The following is a 19,977-nucleotide window of genomic DNA, read 5'->3' as shown; positions in this document are numbered from 1 at the left end:
TGCCTAATCTAAAGCGGAAAAGGCCTGTAGAAGAGGCAGAGGAGGGAGAGGTTGCCCGCGAGAAGGTCGGGCCTAAAAAGAAGAGCAAGGAAACAAAAGAGCCCCGGGAAAAAAGAACAAAGTCCACTGAGAGCCGAGATGAGGCGGTCACTCAGAGAGGACCTCGGACATGGTCTCCTCGGATCGAGCTAGATGGCGCTCCAATCCTCTGGGATGCGACCCTATGGGAGACCCAGCGTGAGCCAGCTTCGTTCTTAGCTGAAGCATTGCAGCAACCTCTTCTTTTGCCCCGTGATATGGAAGGCCTCAGGAAGATTCGTCAACCAGAGCTTTTCATGTCACTGAAGAGGGACATGGCTGTGGTAAGTGGAATCTTCTATCTTATTTTTGTGTTGAGAACCTTCTCATCGTCTTATCTTGGTATCGTCTTCGTTTCCGTTTGAGTGCAGGTCACCCAACAAATTTATGTTGCTGAGGAATGGGCCAAACAAGCTCGTGAGGATGTGCATAGGGAGGCTCAGTCCCATGCTACAGCTGAGAGGGCCGCGAGCGATCTCAAACGTGATCTTGATCGTCAGGATCATGAGTTAAGAGAGGTGAAGAAGGCCAATGCGAGTGCAGAGGCTGGCCTGAAGACTGCTGAAAAGCAAACCGAAGAGCTGCGCAAGCAGCTCCGACACTCTGAGGAAAAATTGTCAGCAGAGCAACAAGCGGTTTCGGAGCTTAAGGCTGAGCTTGCAAAGGCTAAGGAGGAAGCCCGCTTGTCCAGGGAGGCTGCCGAGAAGGCTGTGGCGGCTTCGTATGAACGTGGGGTTCACGATACTGAGGAAAGGTTGACCGAGGAAATCGCCACTGTCTGCAGGGATTATGTCACCTCGACCTGGGGGTTGGCCATGGATAGGGCAGCCGTCCCCGCAGATTCTGATCTCAGGAAAGCTGAGAACATCTTTTACCCTGCGGAGATACGTGAGACTCCTGGGGAGGTCGTTTCCACTGAACCTCTTCCAGCAGATTCCCCCATTCTCGAGACTGGAGGCATGGAGCAAGCTACGCAGGGCCAGTCACCCGAGGACAGTCTTCGCATCAGTGAGATCCTTGCCCAGGCCCAGGAGATCGCCCCGGAGAACCCAGCAGTGGATGATCAGCCCGCCCCAACTCAGGGCCCTTAGGGACGTAGAATAGGAATTCGTCTGTCCTGCTTTTGTACTTTGTTTTGTTTGATCCTTGATAATATTTCTGGACTGAATTACTTTGAACATTATATGACAAAAGTTATTTAATTACATATATCGCTGCTTTACTTTATTTTGTTTTCATCATGAATGGATATCGGTCTTACCCTTTTACTGCTTAAAGTCGAACAATAATGAATAAAGACGATAAAATTGCGACACTTTGTAGTCGAGCAACAACGATTACAATGCTGATTTTTTCCCAAGTCCGTGGCTAAGAATCCGCGCAGGACTTGGCTTCCCTTTAACGCTTTTCGTGAAACATAAACGGTTAACCCTTGATGAAGGAATTGTGTGGTTAATTTCCCCCAAGTCTGTGGTCCGAGGGGCCATGCAGGACTTGGGTTCTGTTTAACGCTTACTGAAAATCGCTGCGAGGTTAACGCTTACTGAAAATCGCTGCGAGGTTAATTTCCCCCAAGTCTGTGGTCCGAGGAGCCATGCAGGACTTGGGTTCTATTTAACGCTTACTGAAAATTGCTGCGAGGTTAATTTCCCCCAAGTCTGTTGTCCGAGGAGCCATGCAGGACTTGGGTTCTGTTCAACGCTTACTGAAAATTGCTGCGAGGTTAATTTCCCCCAAGTCTGTGGTCCGAGGAGCCATGCAGGACTTGGGTTCTGTTTAACGCTTACTGAAAATCGCTGCGAGGTTAATTTCCCCCAAGTCTGTGGTCCGAGGAGCCATGCAGGACTTGGGTTCTGTTTAACGCTTACTGAAAATCGCTGCGAGGTTAATTTCCCCCAAGTCTGTGGTCCGAGGAGCCATGCAGGACTTGGGTTCTGTTTAACGCTTACTGAAAATTGCTGCGAGGTTAATTTCCCCCAAGTCTGTGGTCCGAGGAGCCATGCAGGACTTGGGTTCTGTTTAACGCTTACTGAAAATTGTACAGTAGAACGACATCAAGTAAAATATTCTTCATTAATAAAAGTACCTTTTCAGGTTATTTACATTCCATGGACGTGGCACTGCACGTTCGTCCAAGTCTTCCAAATAGTATGCTCCAATGCCAGCCACAGAGGTGATACGGTATGGACCCTCCCAGTTCGGCCCGAGTTTTCCCCATGCAGGGTTCCTAGCATTGCCGAGGACTTTCCTCAGCACTAGGTCCCCAGGCGTCAATGGCCTTGACTTCACCTTGGCGTCATAGCCCCGCTTGAGCTTTTGCTGATACTGAGCTAGATGCACCATCGCGCAATCTCTTCTCTCTTCAAGGAGGTCCAAGCTTTTCTCTAGAAGCCAGTTGTTAACAATAGGGTCGAATGTAGCAGTCCTCTGGGAGGGAAAGTTTATCTCTAATGGGATGACGGCCTCGGCCCCGTAGGTTAACGAAAAGGGGGTTTCTCCCGTGGATCGGCGGGGCGTGGTGCGATACGTCCACAAAACATGGGCGAGCTCTTCAACCCACCTCCCTTTCGCGTCGTCTAACCTCTTCTTCAGCCTATTCACTATGGTTTTGTTAACTGCCTCGGCTTGTCTGTTACCCTGCGGGTAGGCTGGTGTAGAGTACCGGTTGACAATCCCCAATTCACTGCAATATTCCCTGAAGGCCTTGCTATCAAATTGCAGGCCATTGTCCGAGATTAGGGTGTGTGGGGTACCGAATCGGGTGACAATGTTTTTCCAGATAAACTTCTTGACATCAACATCCCTAATGTTTGCCAGCGCTTCAGCCTCAACCCATTTCGTAAAGTAATCGGTGCCGACGAGAAGAAACTTCTTGTTCCCGGCAGCTTTGGGGAACGGACCTAATATGTCTAGGCCCCATTGTGCAAATGGCCAAGGGCTGGACAATGGGTTAAGTACCCCACCGGGCTGATGTATATTCGGAGCGAACCGTTGGCATTGGTCACACTTCTTCACATATTCCAGAGCTTCCTTATGCATGCTTGGCCACCAGTAACCCAGCGTTATAGCCCTATGGGAGAGGGACCGGCCCCCCGTGTGGCTCCCACAAATCCCCTCGTGCAACTCCTCCAGAATGAGTTCAGTTGCGCCTGGGTGTACACACAGCAAGTATGGCCCCGAGAATGAACGTCTGTAGAGCTTGGAGTCCTCGGACAACCAGAATCGAGAAGCTCTCCTCCGGATTTTGTCGGCCTCGACTTTGTCGTTTGGTAAGGAATCATTCTTCAAGAATTGGACAAGAGGGTCCATCCAGCTTGGCCCCTCGCCGACATTGTGTATCCGAATACCTTTAGCCTCCTCTTCCGTGGGGCGACAGAGGTCCTCGACCAAGATAACCCGCGGAAGGGGCTGAGCCGAGGATGTGGCCAGTGTTGCCAAAGAATCGGCGTGAGTATTCCCGCTTCTGGGTATATGCATCAAACGGAAGTCATCGAAGTGGGCGCGTAGGCGTTTAGCTTGGGCAAGATACCGTTGCATTCTTTCGTCTTTCGCCTCCAACTCCCCGCTTACTTGCCCCACTACGAGTCTTGAATCCGAGAATATGCTCGCGCATCTCCCACCCAGCTTCCGGATCATCGACATCCCTTCTAGCAGTGCTTCATACTCAGCTTCGTTATTCGTTGCTGGGAATCCCAGTCTCAACGACTTCTCCAGGGTTATACCTTCGGGAGAGATTAGAACGAGCCCCACTCCGGACCCCTTTTGGTTCGCTGCACCATCAATGTATGCTCTCCACTCATCGTGCTCTTGCACAGAGATCGTGCTGACCAGTCTCCTATCATTATTCGGTGATTCCGACACGTCCATCCCTTCCACGGTTGGTTCCACAAATTCAGCTACCAGATCAGCGAGGACTTGACCTTTTATGGCGGTGCGCGGCATATATCTGATGTCAAAGGCGCTTAAGATGGTTCCCCACTTAGCGATTCTCCCAGTGTAGTCGGCGCTGCGGAGGACTGATTTCAATGGAAGTTGGGTTAGCACAACCACTGTATGCGCCTGAAAATAGTGGGGAAGCTTCTTTGTAGCTTGCACGACAGCCAATATTGCCTTTTCGAGGGGGAGATACCGGGTCTCTGCCTCCTGTAGCGACTTGCTTACGTAGTACACGGGCCGTTGCGTGCCGTTGTCCTCTCGGATCAGTACTAGGCTGACTGCATGATCGGCGACTGCGATGTATGCATAGAGTACCTCGTCGGCCTCAGGGCTGGACATGATCGGAGGTCGGGCGAGGTATTCCTTGAGCTGTTGGAAAGCCACGTCACATTCCTCAGTCCACTCGAAACCCTTCCACTTGTGCAATAGGAGGAAAAAAGGTCGGCATCGGTCCGCCGAGCGGGAGATGAAACGGTTCAAAGCTGCTATCATGCCGGTAAGCTTCTGGACTTCTTTGGGATTCTGAGGCGGTTGCATACTATGAATGGCCCTTATTTGGTCAGGGTTAACTTTGATCCCCCGATGGGTCACCATGTAGCCAAGGAATTTTCCCGATCCCACTCCAAATGAACACTTGGAAGCGTTCAGTCGCAGCCTGTACCTTCTCAGGATGTGAAACACCTCGTCAAGGTCCCTGATGTGGTCAGTCACCAATTTGCTCTTTACTACCATATCATCTATATACACCTCGACAGTTTTTCCCATCTGTTGTTCAAACATCCTGGTCATCATCCTTTGATAGGTCGAACCGGCATTCTTCAGGCCAAAAGGCATCACCTTGTAATGATAGTTGCCAATTGGGGTGACAAAGGCAGTTTTTTCCTGGTCTTCCGTGGCCAAGGATATCTGATGGTAGCCCTGGAAAGCGTCCAAAAAACTCATTCGGGGATGCCCGACAGTTGCGTCGACCAGTCGGTCTATTCGCGGCATTGGGAAAGGATCCTTCGGGCAAGCCTTATTTAAGTCCGTGAAGTCCACACAGACTCGCCATTTCCCGCTCTTCTTCTTCACCACGACTGTGTTCGCCAACCATTCGGGGTAGAACACTTCCTTGATAGCCCCAGCTCTTTTCAATTTCGTCACTTCTTCCCTCACAGCGTCTGCATGCTCCCTTGACGGGCGCCGAGGGGGCTGCTTCTTTGGGGTAATAGCTGGGTTAACGTTAAGGTGATGGCGTATTAGGTCTGAGTCAACCCCAGGGGCTTCATAAGGATCCCAAGCGAATACATCCTCATTTCGACGCAGAAAATCAATTAGCGCCGACTTCTCCTGTGCTGGTAGCTCCGAGCCAATCTGGAAAAACCTTTCGGGGTCTGATCCGACGAGCACTTTCTCTAGCTCTTCACAACTCACCTCCATGTCCGGCCCTTCATTACCTGCAACTTGGACCGGGGTTTTTGATTGCTATAAGGTATTCCCGGTTGAAGTGGAAGGCGCGTCGCTTAATCGTCGAGCAATGGCCGATACCATGCAATGCCTGGCCATTCCTTGATCCCCCACTATCTCTTTGATCCGGCCCTCTGAGGGATACTTCACCTTCTGGTGCAGGGTAGACGACACAGCCCCTAGCGTGTGAAGCCATGGCCGTGCCACAATAGCCGTGTAGGGTGAGTATGCGTCCACCACAATGAAGTCTACTTCCACTATTTCTATGTCTGTTTGCACAGGCAATCTGATCATGCCCTTAGGGATGACGATTTTTCCCTCAAAGCTAAGCAGAGGAGTGTTGTATGGCGACAGGTCCTCTTGCTTTAAATTCAGCCCTTTATATAGGTCCGGGTACATCACCTCCACGGCGCTGCCCTGATCAACTAACACCCTCCTCACGTCATAACCTCCTATTCTGAGTGTCACGACTAGGGCGTCGTCATGGGGCTGAATAGTTCCCTCCTTGTCCTCTTTCGTGAATCCAATTAATGGCACTCTCCCTCTAGCCCTCTTGGATTCCCTTTCGCCTGGCTCTGTCGGGAACCTACCTACTGACATTACTCTGAATGGGCCGGAACCGGTTCTCCCAGGTGCGGCAAGAATGACATTTATCGTGCCGATGGGTGGCCTCAAGGTGCTTTGCCTGGTATCGACATTTGACTGCTCAGGGCGTTGCAACAGATGCCCTATCTTTCCTTCTCGGACGAGTCGATCCACATAGTTCTTCAGATTCCTACATTCGTCCGTGACGTGGCCGGGCTCTTGGTGATACGCACAATATAGGTTCTGATTGCGTTTTGAGGGGTCACCTGCCATCCTATTTGGCCATTGAAAATAGGGCTCGTGCTTTATTTTTTCCATGATCACGTGTAATGGCTCTCGGAACACAGCGTGGACTACCTGAGCCCCTGTAGATCCCGACTGTTCTGCATAATCTCTTCTCGGCTTATTACTGTTACTGAAGCGGTCCGACCTGAAGTCCCTTCTCTCCTGGGGGACAAACTTCGCCTTTCCCTTCCCGGTTTGCTGGTCCTCCTCGACCCTCTTATACTTGTCTATCCTGTCCATAAGTTGCCGCACGCTGGTGGCTGGCTTCCCTGTGAGAGACTTTCTCAAGCCATGCTCTGTCGGCGAGCCCCTTTTAAAGGCACTGATGGCGACGTCATCGTGACTCCCTTCTACCTCGTTGTGCACCTCCCAATATCTGTCCGAGTAGGCTTTTAGCGTTTCTCCTTCTCGCATGGACAGAGATAAAAGGGAATCGAGGGGCCGAGGGACTCTAGTGCTGGTGATGAAGCGGGAGCCAAAGGCCTGCGTCAACTGTTTGAAGGAGTCTATAGAGTTTGGTGGGAGGGCATCAAACCATCTCATGGCCAAGGGCCCCAAGCTGGAGGGGAACACTTTACACATTAACGCCTCGTCCCTGGAGTGAACGGCCATCCTTTGGTTGAACTGGCTCACGTGCTCCACTGGATCAGTTCGACCATTGTACAGGCTAAACGTTGGCTGATTAAATCGCCGAGGGAGCACCGCCCGCTCTATCCTACGGGTAAATGGCGACTGGGAGATTCGATCCAGGGCCTTACTCATGGCGTCATTGACTAAGCCTTGGTAAGGTGGGCTTTTGCGGCCGCGTTTGTGAGGCCTCTCTTCCTCATAGGAGAACGTCTCGCTCGGGGGGGTCCTCCTACTTCGTCTGTATTCATCATCCTCACCACTGCTAGTATCCGAAATGGGCAAAGGACGTTTTTGTTGGGCTCGCCGCAGCCTTTTCTTCAAATCCTCAATCTCTTGCTGCAGAGCCTTCTGCTCGTTGTGCTGGTGGGATGCATGGTCTTTCCCTTTCGAGCGACTTTTACTCGTGTGGGCGGTGTTCACACTGCCCTCTCGTTGATCATTTTGGTCTTTTGCTCGTTCAAGGTTTACAAAGTTGTCCTGTCGTTGAGATTCGTTACGTCCGGTTTGGTGTGGACCTGATCCTTCCATCCCTTGCTGTTTCACTTGTCGAGACACAAGTTCTCCCCACGGTGGGCGCCAATTGTAAGGTGACGAATTTGGGGTTCAGGCCCAACAGGTGGGAGATTCTGGCCCAAAAGTCCCTCAACAATGAATTTGTAGAGAGCAGGTTATAGAACTAGGTCTTTGACAGGAGAAACGAAGCTACGACCAAGCCATGCAACCAGTTGGACGTAGGGATATTCCTTCGAGCTTTTGGAGTAACGGTCCCTGAGGCTGTTCCTGCTACTTCTCTCTTTTCTCCTTCTTTATCCTTTCTTCTTTCTGCTTGCGATCCCTTTTCCATGGGGGTCTCCTTCCCTTATATAGCACCCTTCCTGAGATCATGTCCCTACACTTGTCAGTCATCCGATCCTCCACTCGAGTGCCTGTCCCATAAGTCATCCTCCCTCCTTTCTGTGAGTTGCACTGGCCAAGGTCATTCTGCGTTCCTGTCCCTTCCACATTAATGCGGCTGGAAAAGTAGTTCCTTGGCATTTAATGCGGCAGTTGTGATTGTCCCCTCCTCCTTCCTGAGTGTCACGCATTGTTTCTTCGTATTGGGCGACCTTTCGCTAAGTATGGGGTGCAAATTGGATGCTTACTAGGTGAGTCCGAGGAGGTGTTCCTCCTCGGACGCCCCTTAGCAGGCCCGGCCCATCATGATTGAGACGGGATATCCTACGCCCATGCCTTTTCTTCTTTATCGCGGCTGGGCTTGGTACATGAGTTACGGCCCAACATCAACTGACAGACTTTACCCACCACAATGTATAACAGAGAATTCAAACAAAAAACATACCAGCACAGGCTAATTCTGCAGTGTTGTTACGAGATATACTTCTCCCCACAAATATTATCCCAAAATCACCAAGTGCTGATTTTCACTCTGACAAGATGAGAAGTAAAACATCCAAAATGCATCACCACATCAACTTGCTTTGAGAAACAAGGATGTATTTATTTGAATGAAGAAACATATGAAATATTTGCCATATTCTTTCTCCTAATATGTGAATATTCACTATAGTTTCTTTTTTATTTCTTTTTCCTCCTACATTTTTTTTGTAACAAAATGGAGCATAAATTTAAATAATCCATCACTAAAATTGTTGATGCTAACTTGAAATGTCAATATTATGTGTTAATCCAATCTAAAAGTGGCTCATTAGGGGGTCCAGAGAAAAGGGGATGATTACCCAAATACCACATTAGGGGGCACCTCTTCCAGCTCTACCTCTTTACTTGGTATCCTCAATGAGGATCAAAACTAGATTCAGTTTAGAACTCCCTTATTGGACTCTATTGCAGAATAGGATTTTTTAAAGCAGGGAGAGGGTCCATTGAAAAGGGGATGATCTTGAGGTATGATGGAAGTAAAAGCACATGGGGAAATAGAATCCATTTGCCAAAACAGCTCAAAACGTTTCCCCCAACCATCTCCTGAATTGCTGCTTGTCTCTACATTTCCCTCTGATAATCAAACAACGAAGTGAATAAACTTGAAAACAGCTCAAAACGTTTCAATAAACACACTGAATTTAATCCATGAACACCACAACAATTAACAAAAGATAATTGCCACCACCATTGTCATTAATAGCTGTACACTAACATTGAGCTTGATTTAGATTGGAAAAGCCAACAAAAGATAGACAAAAACTAGGATTTAAACCCAACAAAAATCCAAGATAGGCAATAAGTATATATTACTGTCAATATGAGAAAGATCGTGCAGTAGAGATCATTTTATAATCCAAATAATAATTTGTAAAGTATTAATTTAGCCAACATATTTTTCCATATCATATGTGAGAAATCAAATTCAGGATGAATAATTATCATATGAAAGTAAAGAAATGTGGAATAATTACCAATGATACTCATTCTTTTTAAGAAGGAAGTCTGTCATATTCAAGCACGTTGTGGAATCCCCATGATTTCCACACCCTTCTCATAAATTGCTGCTTTTTTCTACATTTCACAAGTGACTATCCACTGCATTTAGGTTGTGGCTATCTACTACGTATCTGCCTGAACATATATGTGACCAAAATGTTTGCTAAATGCCTGCATATTAAAGGGAATCATGGGAGAAGTTGCACGTTATTAGTATTAGTCATCTAAAGAGGAAAAAAAAAATTGATAAAGTTAGATAGTTAGTTTCCCCTAACATGCCCTTCTAAAAATGTTGGGTTGGCAAGCTCACAACTCTAGGGGATGATATTGGTTGCTCTTGTCATCCAACATGAGAAAGTTTAGAACTCAAAATAACTTGTAAACTAACAAACTGAATTGTGGCACTCAACCTTTTTATGGAATAATGATGGATCCTTCTAAATTCAACTTCAGCCTTAGGGATATACGCTGTCTCAAGTCATTCCAGAGCAATTTCACCTAGCATCATTCAATAAGTACCATTATGGATTTCAGAATCTAAGCTCCTCTTTTCAAATTAGAATTCTGCGGGATGCTTTTCAAGTTTGACTATAAAAATGAAGACGGATTGTATAATTATTCCTGAAATATATCATGTCTACAATAAATCTAAGCTGTGTTTTGATGCAAACTATTCTATCAAATAAAAGTTATGGTAAATCTCGTATACTTAAAGATGCAAAATCATCAATTAAACCATTAAGTTCTTAAAATCTTTGAGCTCACCTCTCACAAAAGAAGAGAAAGGAACCACTACCAAAGACCACTTTTACATATTTGATCTTCATTTCATATATTTTACAATGAAATGAGATGTAAGAAGATAGCCCTGGATACCCAAATAGATTGACATATAGTTTAATGTCAAGCAGGTTCTTGTTTGGAGAAGGAAGAAACATAGAAAACAGGAGAAAAATGGACTTTTGGAGAGTGATTTATTAACAGGTTTCAAATTTCTTGAAAGGTCGAGAAACCTAATATATGATTAATGACTTACCCTTTATTTAGGTCACTAGAAGCTTCTAAGAGCCAGAGTAACCAAAATTCATTACAAGCCAGAGATTGTTAGAGAAGTTGCAATTATAAATGAAGATGATCGATGCCTAAAGCACACATTTAAAAATGAGGCATCTAGTTATTGGCAATACTTGTGTCTATATGGATAAGAGTAGTAATAAACAGACATTGGATCCCTAGTTTCATCATATACTATTAAGTATTATTTAAGAATCTACCGTAGTGAAATCTTTTTCTTTATTTTTGTCCACTTCAAACAAAGAATGATGATGTAAAAGCAAATAAAAGACTAGTATTTGTTTACCTTTGTAACATTCGAATTCAAGGAGAAAGCCAATTAGCAACCACTTGTCCTTTATCCAAGTGTTGCTACCTTGAATATCAATTTATGATCTAAATCCAACGCAAGCTAAGCAAGCCAAAAAAAAGATAGGAAAGAAACATTAGTGATTCTAGTATAAAACAACTCTTACTCGCGCAATCCATAAAAAAACATATAGCATATTTTTTATTCAATTGTAGAAATAAAAACATGGTGGAGCTTATAATCAAAGCATAAAAAATACCTACACAAGCTGATTCTGTTGCCAGATATACTTCTCCCCACAAATATTATCTCCTTATCACCAATTGATGATCCTCATCTGAAAAGATGAGAAGTAAAACACCCAAAATACATCACCACATCAACTTGGTTTGAGATAAAAAAAAGAAACATAGGAAATAATTTCCATATGTGATCAAAGAATGTGAGAATGAAAATAATTACCATTCAGTTATTGACTTGTTGAACCACTGCAATGCCTAAAAATTTTGGTAAAGAGCTGAGATTTAAGTTCATGTTTCTTCATACTTTCATTTTGTTCTGCATAATTATTCAATAATCAGGAAAAAATTAAAGAGGATGAAGAAGAAGAATTTTGTTTTTCATAATGAAATTCAATACCTGATTCTTCTTCTTTTGGTGGAGCTAGATCTCCTTTCAAGTTTTGGATGTGAGCAAGCCAATCCTCACTCTTGCAACCTTCCGCTAAGATGGGACAATCCAAAATCTCCAGTTTCTTTAAAGAAGTAAGAACAGGTAATGATGTCAAATTGGTGCAATGCAAAATCTCGAGTGATTGAAGAGATATGATGTTGCAGATCCACTCCGGAATTGTTGTCAAACTTGGACAATTTGAAATTGTGAGATGTCGCAGAGAGGTGGCCTGTTGAAGCCCCACTGGAAGAGAGGCCAATTTTGGATGATCATATAAACTTAGATACTGAAGCTTCCTCAGGCCTTGCCATTCCAATTCCATCCCATCCCCAATATAATTAGATAACGAAAGTTCCTGGAGTGCAGTGAGATGTTGTATAGATTGAAGGACATGACCATCACTGCCTTTTATCAGAATAATACGCAAAGATTTTAATTTGGAGAGAGGGGTGAATAAGTTGGCAAGTGTTGAAGAAGAAGAATAACGAGCAGAAGAGATTGACTCTGCTACTACTGCTGCTCTTGTGTTTTCTTGAGATGCCATACTTATCATTCCCATCGATATTGTTTGCTCCAATGGCATCAAATTAGAGTTTTCTAGATCTAGTTCTTCAAGATAAGGAAATAAAGGCATTGAAGATAGTTCAGGGCAGCCATAAATGTGTAGAGTAGAAAGACGAGAAAATGAAGGCAGAGAATGATTCTTTGCTTTTATCATCGATATTTCACCATAATTATCATCGTCATCTTCATAATCCTTGATGGAGTCGCTCCTCCTCTTCCACCATCCCTTTAGATTAGGGCAATTCATAATTTTTAGTAACTCTAGGGGTGGAAGGTTAACACTCTTTGACATTAATGATACGTACTCAAGAGAAGGAACATCATTCAACCTAAGAGTTTTGAGAAAAGGAAATTGATGCAATGGAAGCACATCTTGGCAATTCTTCATTGAATATAGCGTAAGGCGCACAAGATTTTTGAGTGACGAAAGCCATCTTGGATATTTCACTCCCATGTAGCCATTTAATTCCAAAAGTTTAAGACTTTGGAATGGTTCCAAAGCTTCGAGTAACTTCTCATCGTACCCAACATCCACTTCATTGACATCTCCTTTTATCCACTCTAATGCCATGCCTTCAAGGTTTCGTTTCTCTTTCATATTTGCAGCCTTATATTCTAATTCAGCATCTTTCCTGTGTGTAAGATTTTTAATCCTTATATTTTCTCTTAGCTGGTTTAATCTGTGAAGTTCCTTCAACTCACCACCACACCTAGAGTTTGTACTCAACACATACTCAGCTAGTGACCGGAAATTAGTCAATTGCCCAAGTCCACGTGGCATATGAGTCAAACTATTGCAGTTATCAATGTTAAGATGCCTAAGATTGACTAATCTAGTAATATTTCTTGGCAATTCTATAAGTTTGACACAATAACCGAGATTCAATGTTTCCAAATTCTGCAACCTTGTAATGGAATTAGGAAGCATCTTTATGTAACGATTATTTGAAAGATTGAGATACCTTAAATGCTTCATCTTTCCAATAGAATGTGGCACACTCCTAATGCCAATACTATTCAAATCTAACTTGCGCAAGAGCATAAATTTTGAAACAAATGCATTACACATTGACTGGTTCACTACCATTTTTTCCGGATGCCAAGTTTGACATGGCAAAAGGAATGTTCTTATCCTCTTTGCTTCAAACAATGAGGCAGGAATTTGGGATGATGAGGCTAAATCAAAACCAATTGACACATGATGTGTTTTTTCACAAATTTTTTCACCATTTATGCCAAATGAGATGTTCTCCCGTCCCGCTACAGATATCGCCAGATCATGCATGAGGTCATGTATTTTGAAAATAGGTCTTGTGTTCCACCAATCTTCTTTATCTTCTTGAAAAAATGATCTCCAAAGTAATTCCATGAAATGCTCATGACCAGCATCTTCTACGCATTGGTTTTGACCTGATAGCTTAATGAACCCTTGTGCCATCCATATCCTAATCAATTCTTGTTTTTCAAACTGGTAATCTTTTGGAAATAAACTACAATAAGCAAAACATTGTTTCAAATGTGATGGTAGATGATCATAACTTAACTTAAGTGTTGGTAGGATATCATTTTCCTTTTGATCTAATTTTGGAAATTCGTTTTTCTTGAAGGCCAACCATTCATCTTCTGAGATTTTAAAGTACAACAGGCTTCCTATAGTATTTATGGCAAGTGGAATTCCTCTACACTTACTAACAATTTCCATTCCAATTTCCTTAATTCTTAAATTTTCTGGTTCTTGTCCATTTTCAAATGCCTTTTGCTTAAATAAAGACCAAGACTCCTCTTCATTTAAACCCTTTAAAAAGTATGGTTCAATAGTTTTCGAAATCTTTGCAACCTTTTCCTCACGTGTAGTCACTAATATTCTACTACCTATTGCACCACCTTTAAGAAGTCCTTTTAAACCATCCCATTTTTTTGAATCATCATTCCACAAATCATCTAATACAAGCAAGTATCTCTTTCCATCAATTTCTTTATGAAGATCATTTATCATTGTGTTGATTTCAAGGCTTCCTAGTTTACTACCTTTTGCAGATTCTAGGATTTTCTCAACAATTGTTTTTACATCAAAATCATCCGAAACACACACCCACAATTTTTTCTCAAAATAACTTTTAATTTCTTCGTCATTGAATACAAATTGAGCTAATGTGGTCTTACCTAGTCCACCAATTCCCACTATAGGAAGGACTGCAACATTCTCTTCAATTTTGGAATCCAATAAACGTTCTATGATGACTTTCTTATCGACCTCTCTTCCAATAACATCTTCAGCACGTACAAAATGATGACTCTCTCTCCCCCTACTACTGCCTTGTGTCTCCCTAGGACGTGCCTCTAAGTGGAACTTCCTATCCGCTGCAATAGCATCTAGTATCTCCCTAATTGACTTAATCTTATGACCCATTTTAAGACCATATGCAAGTTGGTTCGATTTGGAAAAGAAGATGCGTACCTCTTTCGCTTTCTTATTCCTGGTCATCACTTCCCGCCGTAAAACTTCAGTGAAAAAGTCATCCAGCAAGTCATCCGCTTCAAAAAATACATCTTTCAGCCTTTCCACCCAATCCTTGATGGCATTGCTCAGCGCCTGGTGCTCCTCTGCATCCTGAATCACAGCTTTGATTGTTGTAACCGTGTTTTTGAGCTTTTGAAGCTCATCTTTGACACCCCAGATCAGTCCAATCTCTTTGAGAGCTAGGTTGCCCAGTTGGCCAATGATTCCCTCAGCTACGTTGAAGAGAACTCCTTCCGCCATTTCTCACTTGAAACAGTTAAATGCAGGTAAGATATGAGAATAATTGTTTGAAAGTAGGATGACTTAGGCTGAGTGATTTGCTTGCCGGTTCTATTCTAAACTTCTGGTTTTTATAATGTACTAATGGTTATTTATGAGCATATGTGTACGTAAGACGCTCATTTGACCACGTATCACTATCTTTCCATTGCCGTAACCATAAAGGTGATTTGAACTTGGATATTTCTGTTAGAAACACAGTAACAATTCACCTACAAAACTTTTAGCTTATTAATTTCGCGAACTCTCAACCAAGTGGGGCATTGAAAATAGTTGAAGATTAAATGTTAGAATTAAGACAGTTGGGATGGTGGTGGTGGTTGCTGGTTTGCCCAACTTGGTTTGGTGTCAATCTCAGGAGTCAGAATGGCTCTCGCGGGACCCCAGCCCTAACCAACTGTATGTGCATTGGTTAATTGGTTATTGGTAGCTCTCATTTAATTAACAAACATGAGTTGTAGCTTTCTAGGCTCTGGTAGCCTTTCACTTAATTAATGCAATTTATTTTTATGGGCTCAAGCACTGCAAACGTGGTTCATAATTTCATGCTCAATAGTCAATGTCATTAACTACTTTTTGTTGTTCTGTCAATTTTCGTTAACTTTAATCCTACCAGAAATTACGAGAAATTATGCAGTGTTATGGTGTACCACGTCACTTGTCCATCATTTCACTTAAAAATTCTCACTTGTTTAAAATTGCTGAGTTAGTAATTAGTTTCTGTTTAAAAAAAAATTTCTAACTCAACAATTTTAAATAAGTGAGAGTCTTTTAGTGGAATAATAGACCACGTCACTTATCCATCATATGAACCTTGTAATTTCTCTAATCCTACAGGTCTAATTAAGTAGAACTATCCTGATCATCAAAAAAAAAAAAAAAAAAGTAGAACTATCCTTAGCGTTAGAGAATTTTGACGCATCTAACCTTTTTTTTTTTTTGTTATAAGATAGAATTCTACTCTGACCTAATCTAAATAAATATGTGTGTGAAGCTCTCTCCTGGAAACTTGAAACCTAGCCCTTGCCCCCCATACCCCACAAGCACTTATACTTGTGGAGTGACCATCGCACCAAGGGTTTGCAGTGGTGATGCGTCTAACCTTCAAGATTGCCCCATTACATAAAAATTAAAAAAAAAAAAGAAAAAAGAGAGACATATGGGGTTAACTGGTAACATGAAACTTTATATTAGTCACATGCATGGCATGATAGTTTAAGGAGAGAAAGTGTACGTTGTCAATAATTTATGAACAAAAAAAAAAAAGAAAAGAATTATATAAAGTGTAAGAACAAAAAACAAATGTTATGAAAATTTTAGGGAAAAAAACAATATATATTTTTTTCCTCTACGTATGTACACAAAAGTATAAACACAAAATTAAAAAAAAAAAAAGTTGACAAATATAGTTCTTTTATTTTATAGCATTTCAACTTGAAAACATTGTGTTTTTCTAAGATTATGGGAATGATATGAATAACTTTAGATTATAAAAACAGCAAATTATATTTTTGAGAAAATAAATATTTTTTTAGTTAAAATTTTGAGAAATTTTTTTTTTTTCCCTAGGGTTTGTTAATAGATCAATTCTCCAATTATTTTTTGGTGGAAGGTGCCGCATCAATCCCCAACATTTTAACTAAAAAGTATTTATTTTCTCAAAACTATAGGGAATCAATTTAGCATGCTTGACTCATTCAACTTAATTAAAGATCCAGTTAATGAGTTTCAAAGTATATTGGTTAAGGTTGAGGTTTTTTTTGGCAATCAAATTTTTTTTTTCAAGGGAGTCACACAACATTCTTATAAATTTTTTTTAAAAAATATATAAAAAAGGCAAATCTTCTTTTTGAGTAGTTTAAAGATCGGAGGAAATATCATGCGTGATATAGATACTCCTCTATGCGAAAGTTCTAGCTTTTAGTTAAAAGGAATATTTGTTAATTAGCTTTTACTACTTTTCAATGCAGTTGGACACTCAATTCTTCCTTAACAAGTGTAATGGAAAACCCATTAACAAAAATATTCAATTAATTATGAGATTCAAGTTAAACCTGGTATAACTCTTTAGAATTACACCTTTTTTAAACCATTGAATTTAAATAGATTTAACGGTTAAAAAAAGACCATTATTATTACAAATATTTTTATTAGAATTTCATTAATTACCTTTATTTATTACCTTTTAAACCTCTCTCTGAACCCAACAAAATTTGACATGTGACTCTCTCTCTTTCTCTCTCCCCCCCCCAAACCTATGTTTCTCTCTCTATCTCCTCCTCCATTGCTCCTCCACCGTTGGATGTCTGAGCTTGAGCGCCAGGAAGAGGTTGCTTTGGCTGTCAAGGTCTTGAATTTTTGCTTCCATTGTACTTTCTATTTCACATTCTCATTTGGGTTGCTTTTAGATTTTCAATTTTTGGGTTTATGATTGGTCACTCTCTCACTCACAATTGAAATAGTCATTGCTGGTTTTCTGGATGGGGAATTTACTTCGTATGATACGCAAACAAGTAATTTTTTGTGACTAAATATATTAAGAAGAGCAGTAAATGGGGATGTCCTAGAAGTGTTTGATAAATTTCTTTAAAGAAAATATCTGCTCTTGGGAACTTCTAATATGCTTTGATTTGGTGATTGTAGAGAATTATTTTACTTTCCTGTAAAATGGGGGCTTCATAGAAAAATGCAATCCGAACTATGTCCACTGAAGGAGGTCCTTTTAGTAGTCATTTCTATTATTGTGATATTGTCAATTGCGTCTGTCAGTTCTTTGTCTCAAACAAGGATCTTAGTTAACATGCAAAGAAATAAAAGATCATAAAAGAAGTCTTTTTTCCCCTCTTTTAAATCATTCTAAATTGATAAATTATTAGCAATTGAAAAAGAGATGGTTTGTTTTTACATTTTGGGTTTAGTACGCTCCTTCAATATCAATGGAAATAATGACTTTTATAGTTACTTTTCTTTATTCGCTCTTGCCTGCCATCCTCCATTTCTGCAATTTTATTGTGGGCTTTATATTGTTTAAAGTTATGTTTCTTCATAGTCTAGAATGCACAGTTTGGATAGGCTATTTCAATAAAGTGGTCTCTGTCAAATTACATCAAATTATGCCTCATTCCATTTACTATGACCATACACTTGAGCTTACAAGCAACTCAATGAATTTCCAGGTGTTTAAAGTGATACGGAAGCAATATTGGTACAGGCCTGATGCTTATCTGTATAAGGACTAGATTATTGCATTAGCAAAGTGTCAAAAAATGGATGACGCAATGCAGTTGTGGGAAGACATTAGATAGGAGAATTTGTTCCCTGATTGTCAAACATACATGGAAATGATAAGGGGGTTCTTGAGGCAAGGATCTCCTGCAGATGCAATGAACATATATGAAGACATGATGAAGTCTCCAGAGCCCTCTGAGGAACTTGTGGTGTAAGCTTTTAGGTCCAAGTTGTAACAGAATTATTGAAAGTGTAGATTAATAGTTATGATTTGAATTGATAGGAAACAAAATTTTTTTATAATCTCTATTCATGTGTTTGAGAAAGCCTGAAAATTTCTTGATTGTAAGATTGAGATTCCAACAAATTTCTCAGGTTGGAAAACCCATGGTGTTCTTTTAAAAATAACAATAGAAAGATGTAGAAATAAGTTGAACCTCTTTTTTTCCTTTTAGATTGCAAATTAGCAATACAATCAACGTTCCATTAGAGCTCTTTCCCTCTCTTAATGCTTGTGAAATCACTTCTATGTCAACCTTACTATGGTTATATGCACAATTTTAATGATGATTACCAGTTAATAATACTCAAGTAAGCTGTTGGAAGTATGAACCTATTAGAATTTAGATAAAATTGATTTTTTATATTTCCTTTAAGCTATTGGTTGGGCAGGATATGTGATGTTGTGGCTCTAATTAGCTTATTTTATACTTTATAAGAATTGGATTCAAGAGTGTATTCAACCATAGTTTTTGGTTAGTGCTCAACCATACATATTCAGCAATGGAGCAATGTAAAATGAAGAGCCCTGGCCACACTACAATCTTGGATACATAGTTCCTGAATGGGTTGAGGAGAACTCAACTCTTTCTAGCATAAAAGAAATATACGGTTCTGGAACTAATCTTCCAATGACAATAATAGTCAATTCTATGTGATGCTTCTATTGAATTCCTTATACTTTTCTATACAGTATTTCATGGAGTTTTTTTTTTTTTTTTTTTAATATATGTATTATGAAAATGATGGAGTTCCTTTGCCTCTTTTATAGGTGCGAATTGCACAAGGTCTTGTACATACGGGGAAAGGCTTTTTGCTCCTGGTATTGGAGTGTATCAAGACAGAGACTCAGGCAGAAAGGCAGAATGCCAGAATAGTGCATTGGAAGAGTTCAAGCCAAGACTGTCTAAACGACAGTGCAAACATTGCTGTAAAAAGTGTAGTAAACAGAGCAGACAATGCAGTAACTTAAAGTAGCTATACTACCTGTAGTTTTAGGATTAGTTTTTAATTGATAGCTGTGATTTATATACATGTGTAATGATCTGATTATTTGTAAAGACTAGTTCCACATTAATTCACTTTTGAACAAGTCTACAGTCGCTCAAAGGTGGGGTTACAACACTTTTTGATTTGATGCTTGAAATTTGTGGCATTTTATTCAGGAAGGGGGTGGGCAAAAAGTCCCTTGCAATACATTACAGATTACTCAAAAGATTTCCTTTTTATTTATTTATTTATTTATTTTTTTTTTGGGTTGGTGGGGGAGGGGTGTGAAGCTCAGAAATCCAAATATAGGAGCTCTAAAATATAGCAATGCTTCATCTATGTGCATCAACTGTCCGTCTCTAGTTTCCATTTTTCCTATAAAATAAGGGTCAACCATTCACTGGTTCAGATTTGACCATGCTCTTCAATAATATGAGGGATAACTAGCAAGCCCTGAAACCAAAATGAAGTCCCTTTAAAGAAGAAAATAAAAGGAAAAAGAAAAAGAGGATAATAATTTATCTTCAAATGAATTTTGATCATGTCCTCATAAAAAAAGAAACCAATCTGCATACTAGATGAATCCAACTGTCTGATAATCCAAGCTCTGACCACTAAGAGCACGATGCAAGACTGCACTGGCTAACACATAGGCATGTGGGCAATAATTGGAACAGGAAAGCTC

The 19,977-nt window shown here is 41.3% G+C and overlaps 2 protein-coding genes and 1 long non-coding RNA gene across 4 annotated transcripts in view; 1 reads left to right on the top strand and 2 right to left on the bottom strand.

The window, feature by feature from the left end:
• The window catches only part of LOC126723860 (putative disease resistance protein RGA1), a 120,997-nt gene extending 105,787 nt beyond the window's left edge, over positions 1-15,210 (bottom strand). The window contains exons 1-8 of the mRNA XM_050427819.1: positions 11,399-15,210; positions 11,222-11,317; positions 11,019-11,096; positions 10,757-10,861; positions 9,807-9,894; positions 9,372-9,567; positions 8,697-8,970; positions 8,300-8,386 (exon numbers count right to left, since the gene is read on the bottom strand). Coding sequence (XP_050283776.1) covers positions 11,229-11,317; positions 11,399-14,756 — 3,447 coding nt within the window. The 5' untranslated portion in view covers positions 14,757-15,210 and the 3' untranslated portion in view covers positions 8,300-8,386; positions 8,697-8,970; positions 9,372-9,567; ... (2 more) ...; positions 11,019-11,096; positions 11,222-11,228. The remainder of the gene's footprint in view (positions 1-8,299; positions 8,387-8,696; positions 8,971-9,371; positions 9,568-9,806; positions 9,895-10,756; positions 10,862-11,018; positions 11,097-11,221; positions 11,318-11,398) is intronic.
• Positions 5,479-6,060, bottom strand: LOC126722685 (uncharacterized). The gene has a single exon (XM_050425841.1). It carries the CDS (start codon positions 6,058-6,060, stop codon positions 5,479-5,481), a length of 582 nt encoding a protein of 193 aa, XP_050281798.1.
• A 1,839-nt stretch (positions 15,211-17,049) lies between the features above and the next one.
• On the top strand, positions 17,050-19,531 carry LOC126723865 (uncharacterized). Of its 2 annotated transcripts, XR_007654499.1 has the most exons (3): positions 17,050-17,142; positions 17,972-18,234; positions 19,075-19,531. It is a non-coding gene; the product is annotated as an uncharacterized LOC126723865 (long non-coding RNA). The 2 variants fall into 2 exon arrangements; XR_007654498.1 differs by lacking the exon at positions 19,075-19,531 and having other exon boundaries at positions 17,972-18,459.
• The last annotated feature ends 446 nt before the right edge of the window (positions 19,532-19,977 follow it).

The sequence above is a fragment of the Quercus robur genome, chromosome 4, assembly GCF_932294415.1.
Source record: "Quercus robur chromosome 4, dhQueRobu3.1, whole genome shotgun sequence".
Taxonomy (NCBI): domain Eukaryota; kingdom Viridiplantae; phylum Streptophyta; class Magnoliopsida; order Fagales; family Fagaceae; genus Quercus; species Quercus robur.
Note: the sequence above shows the minus strand (reverse complement) of the source record. Positions and strands in the feature narration are given on the sequence as shown.

What these genes read in the sequence shown, in the direction of transcription:
- LOC126722685 (XM_050425841.1), bottom strand. Translation starts at nt 6,060, where the DNA reads ATGTCAGTAGGTAGGTTCCCGACAGAGCCAGGCGAAAGGGAATCCAAG.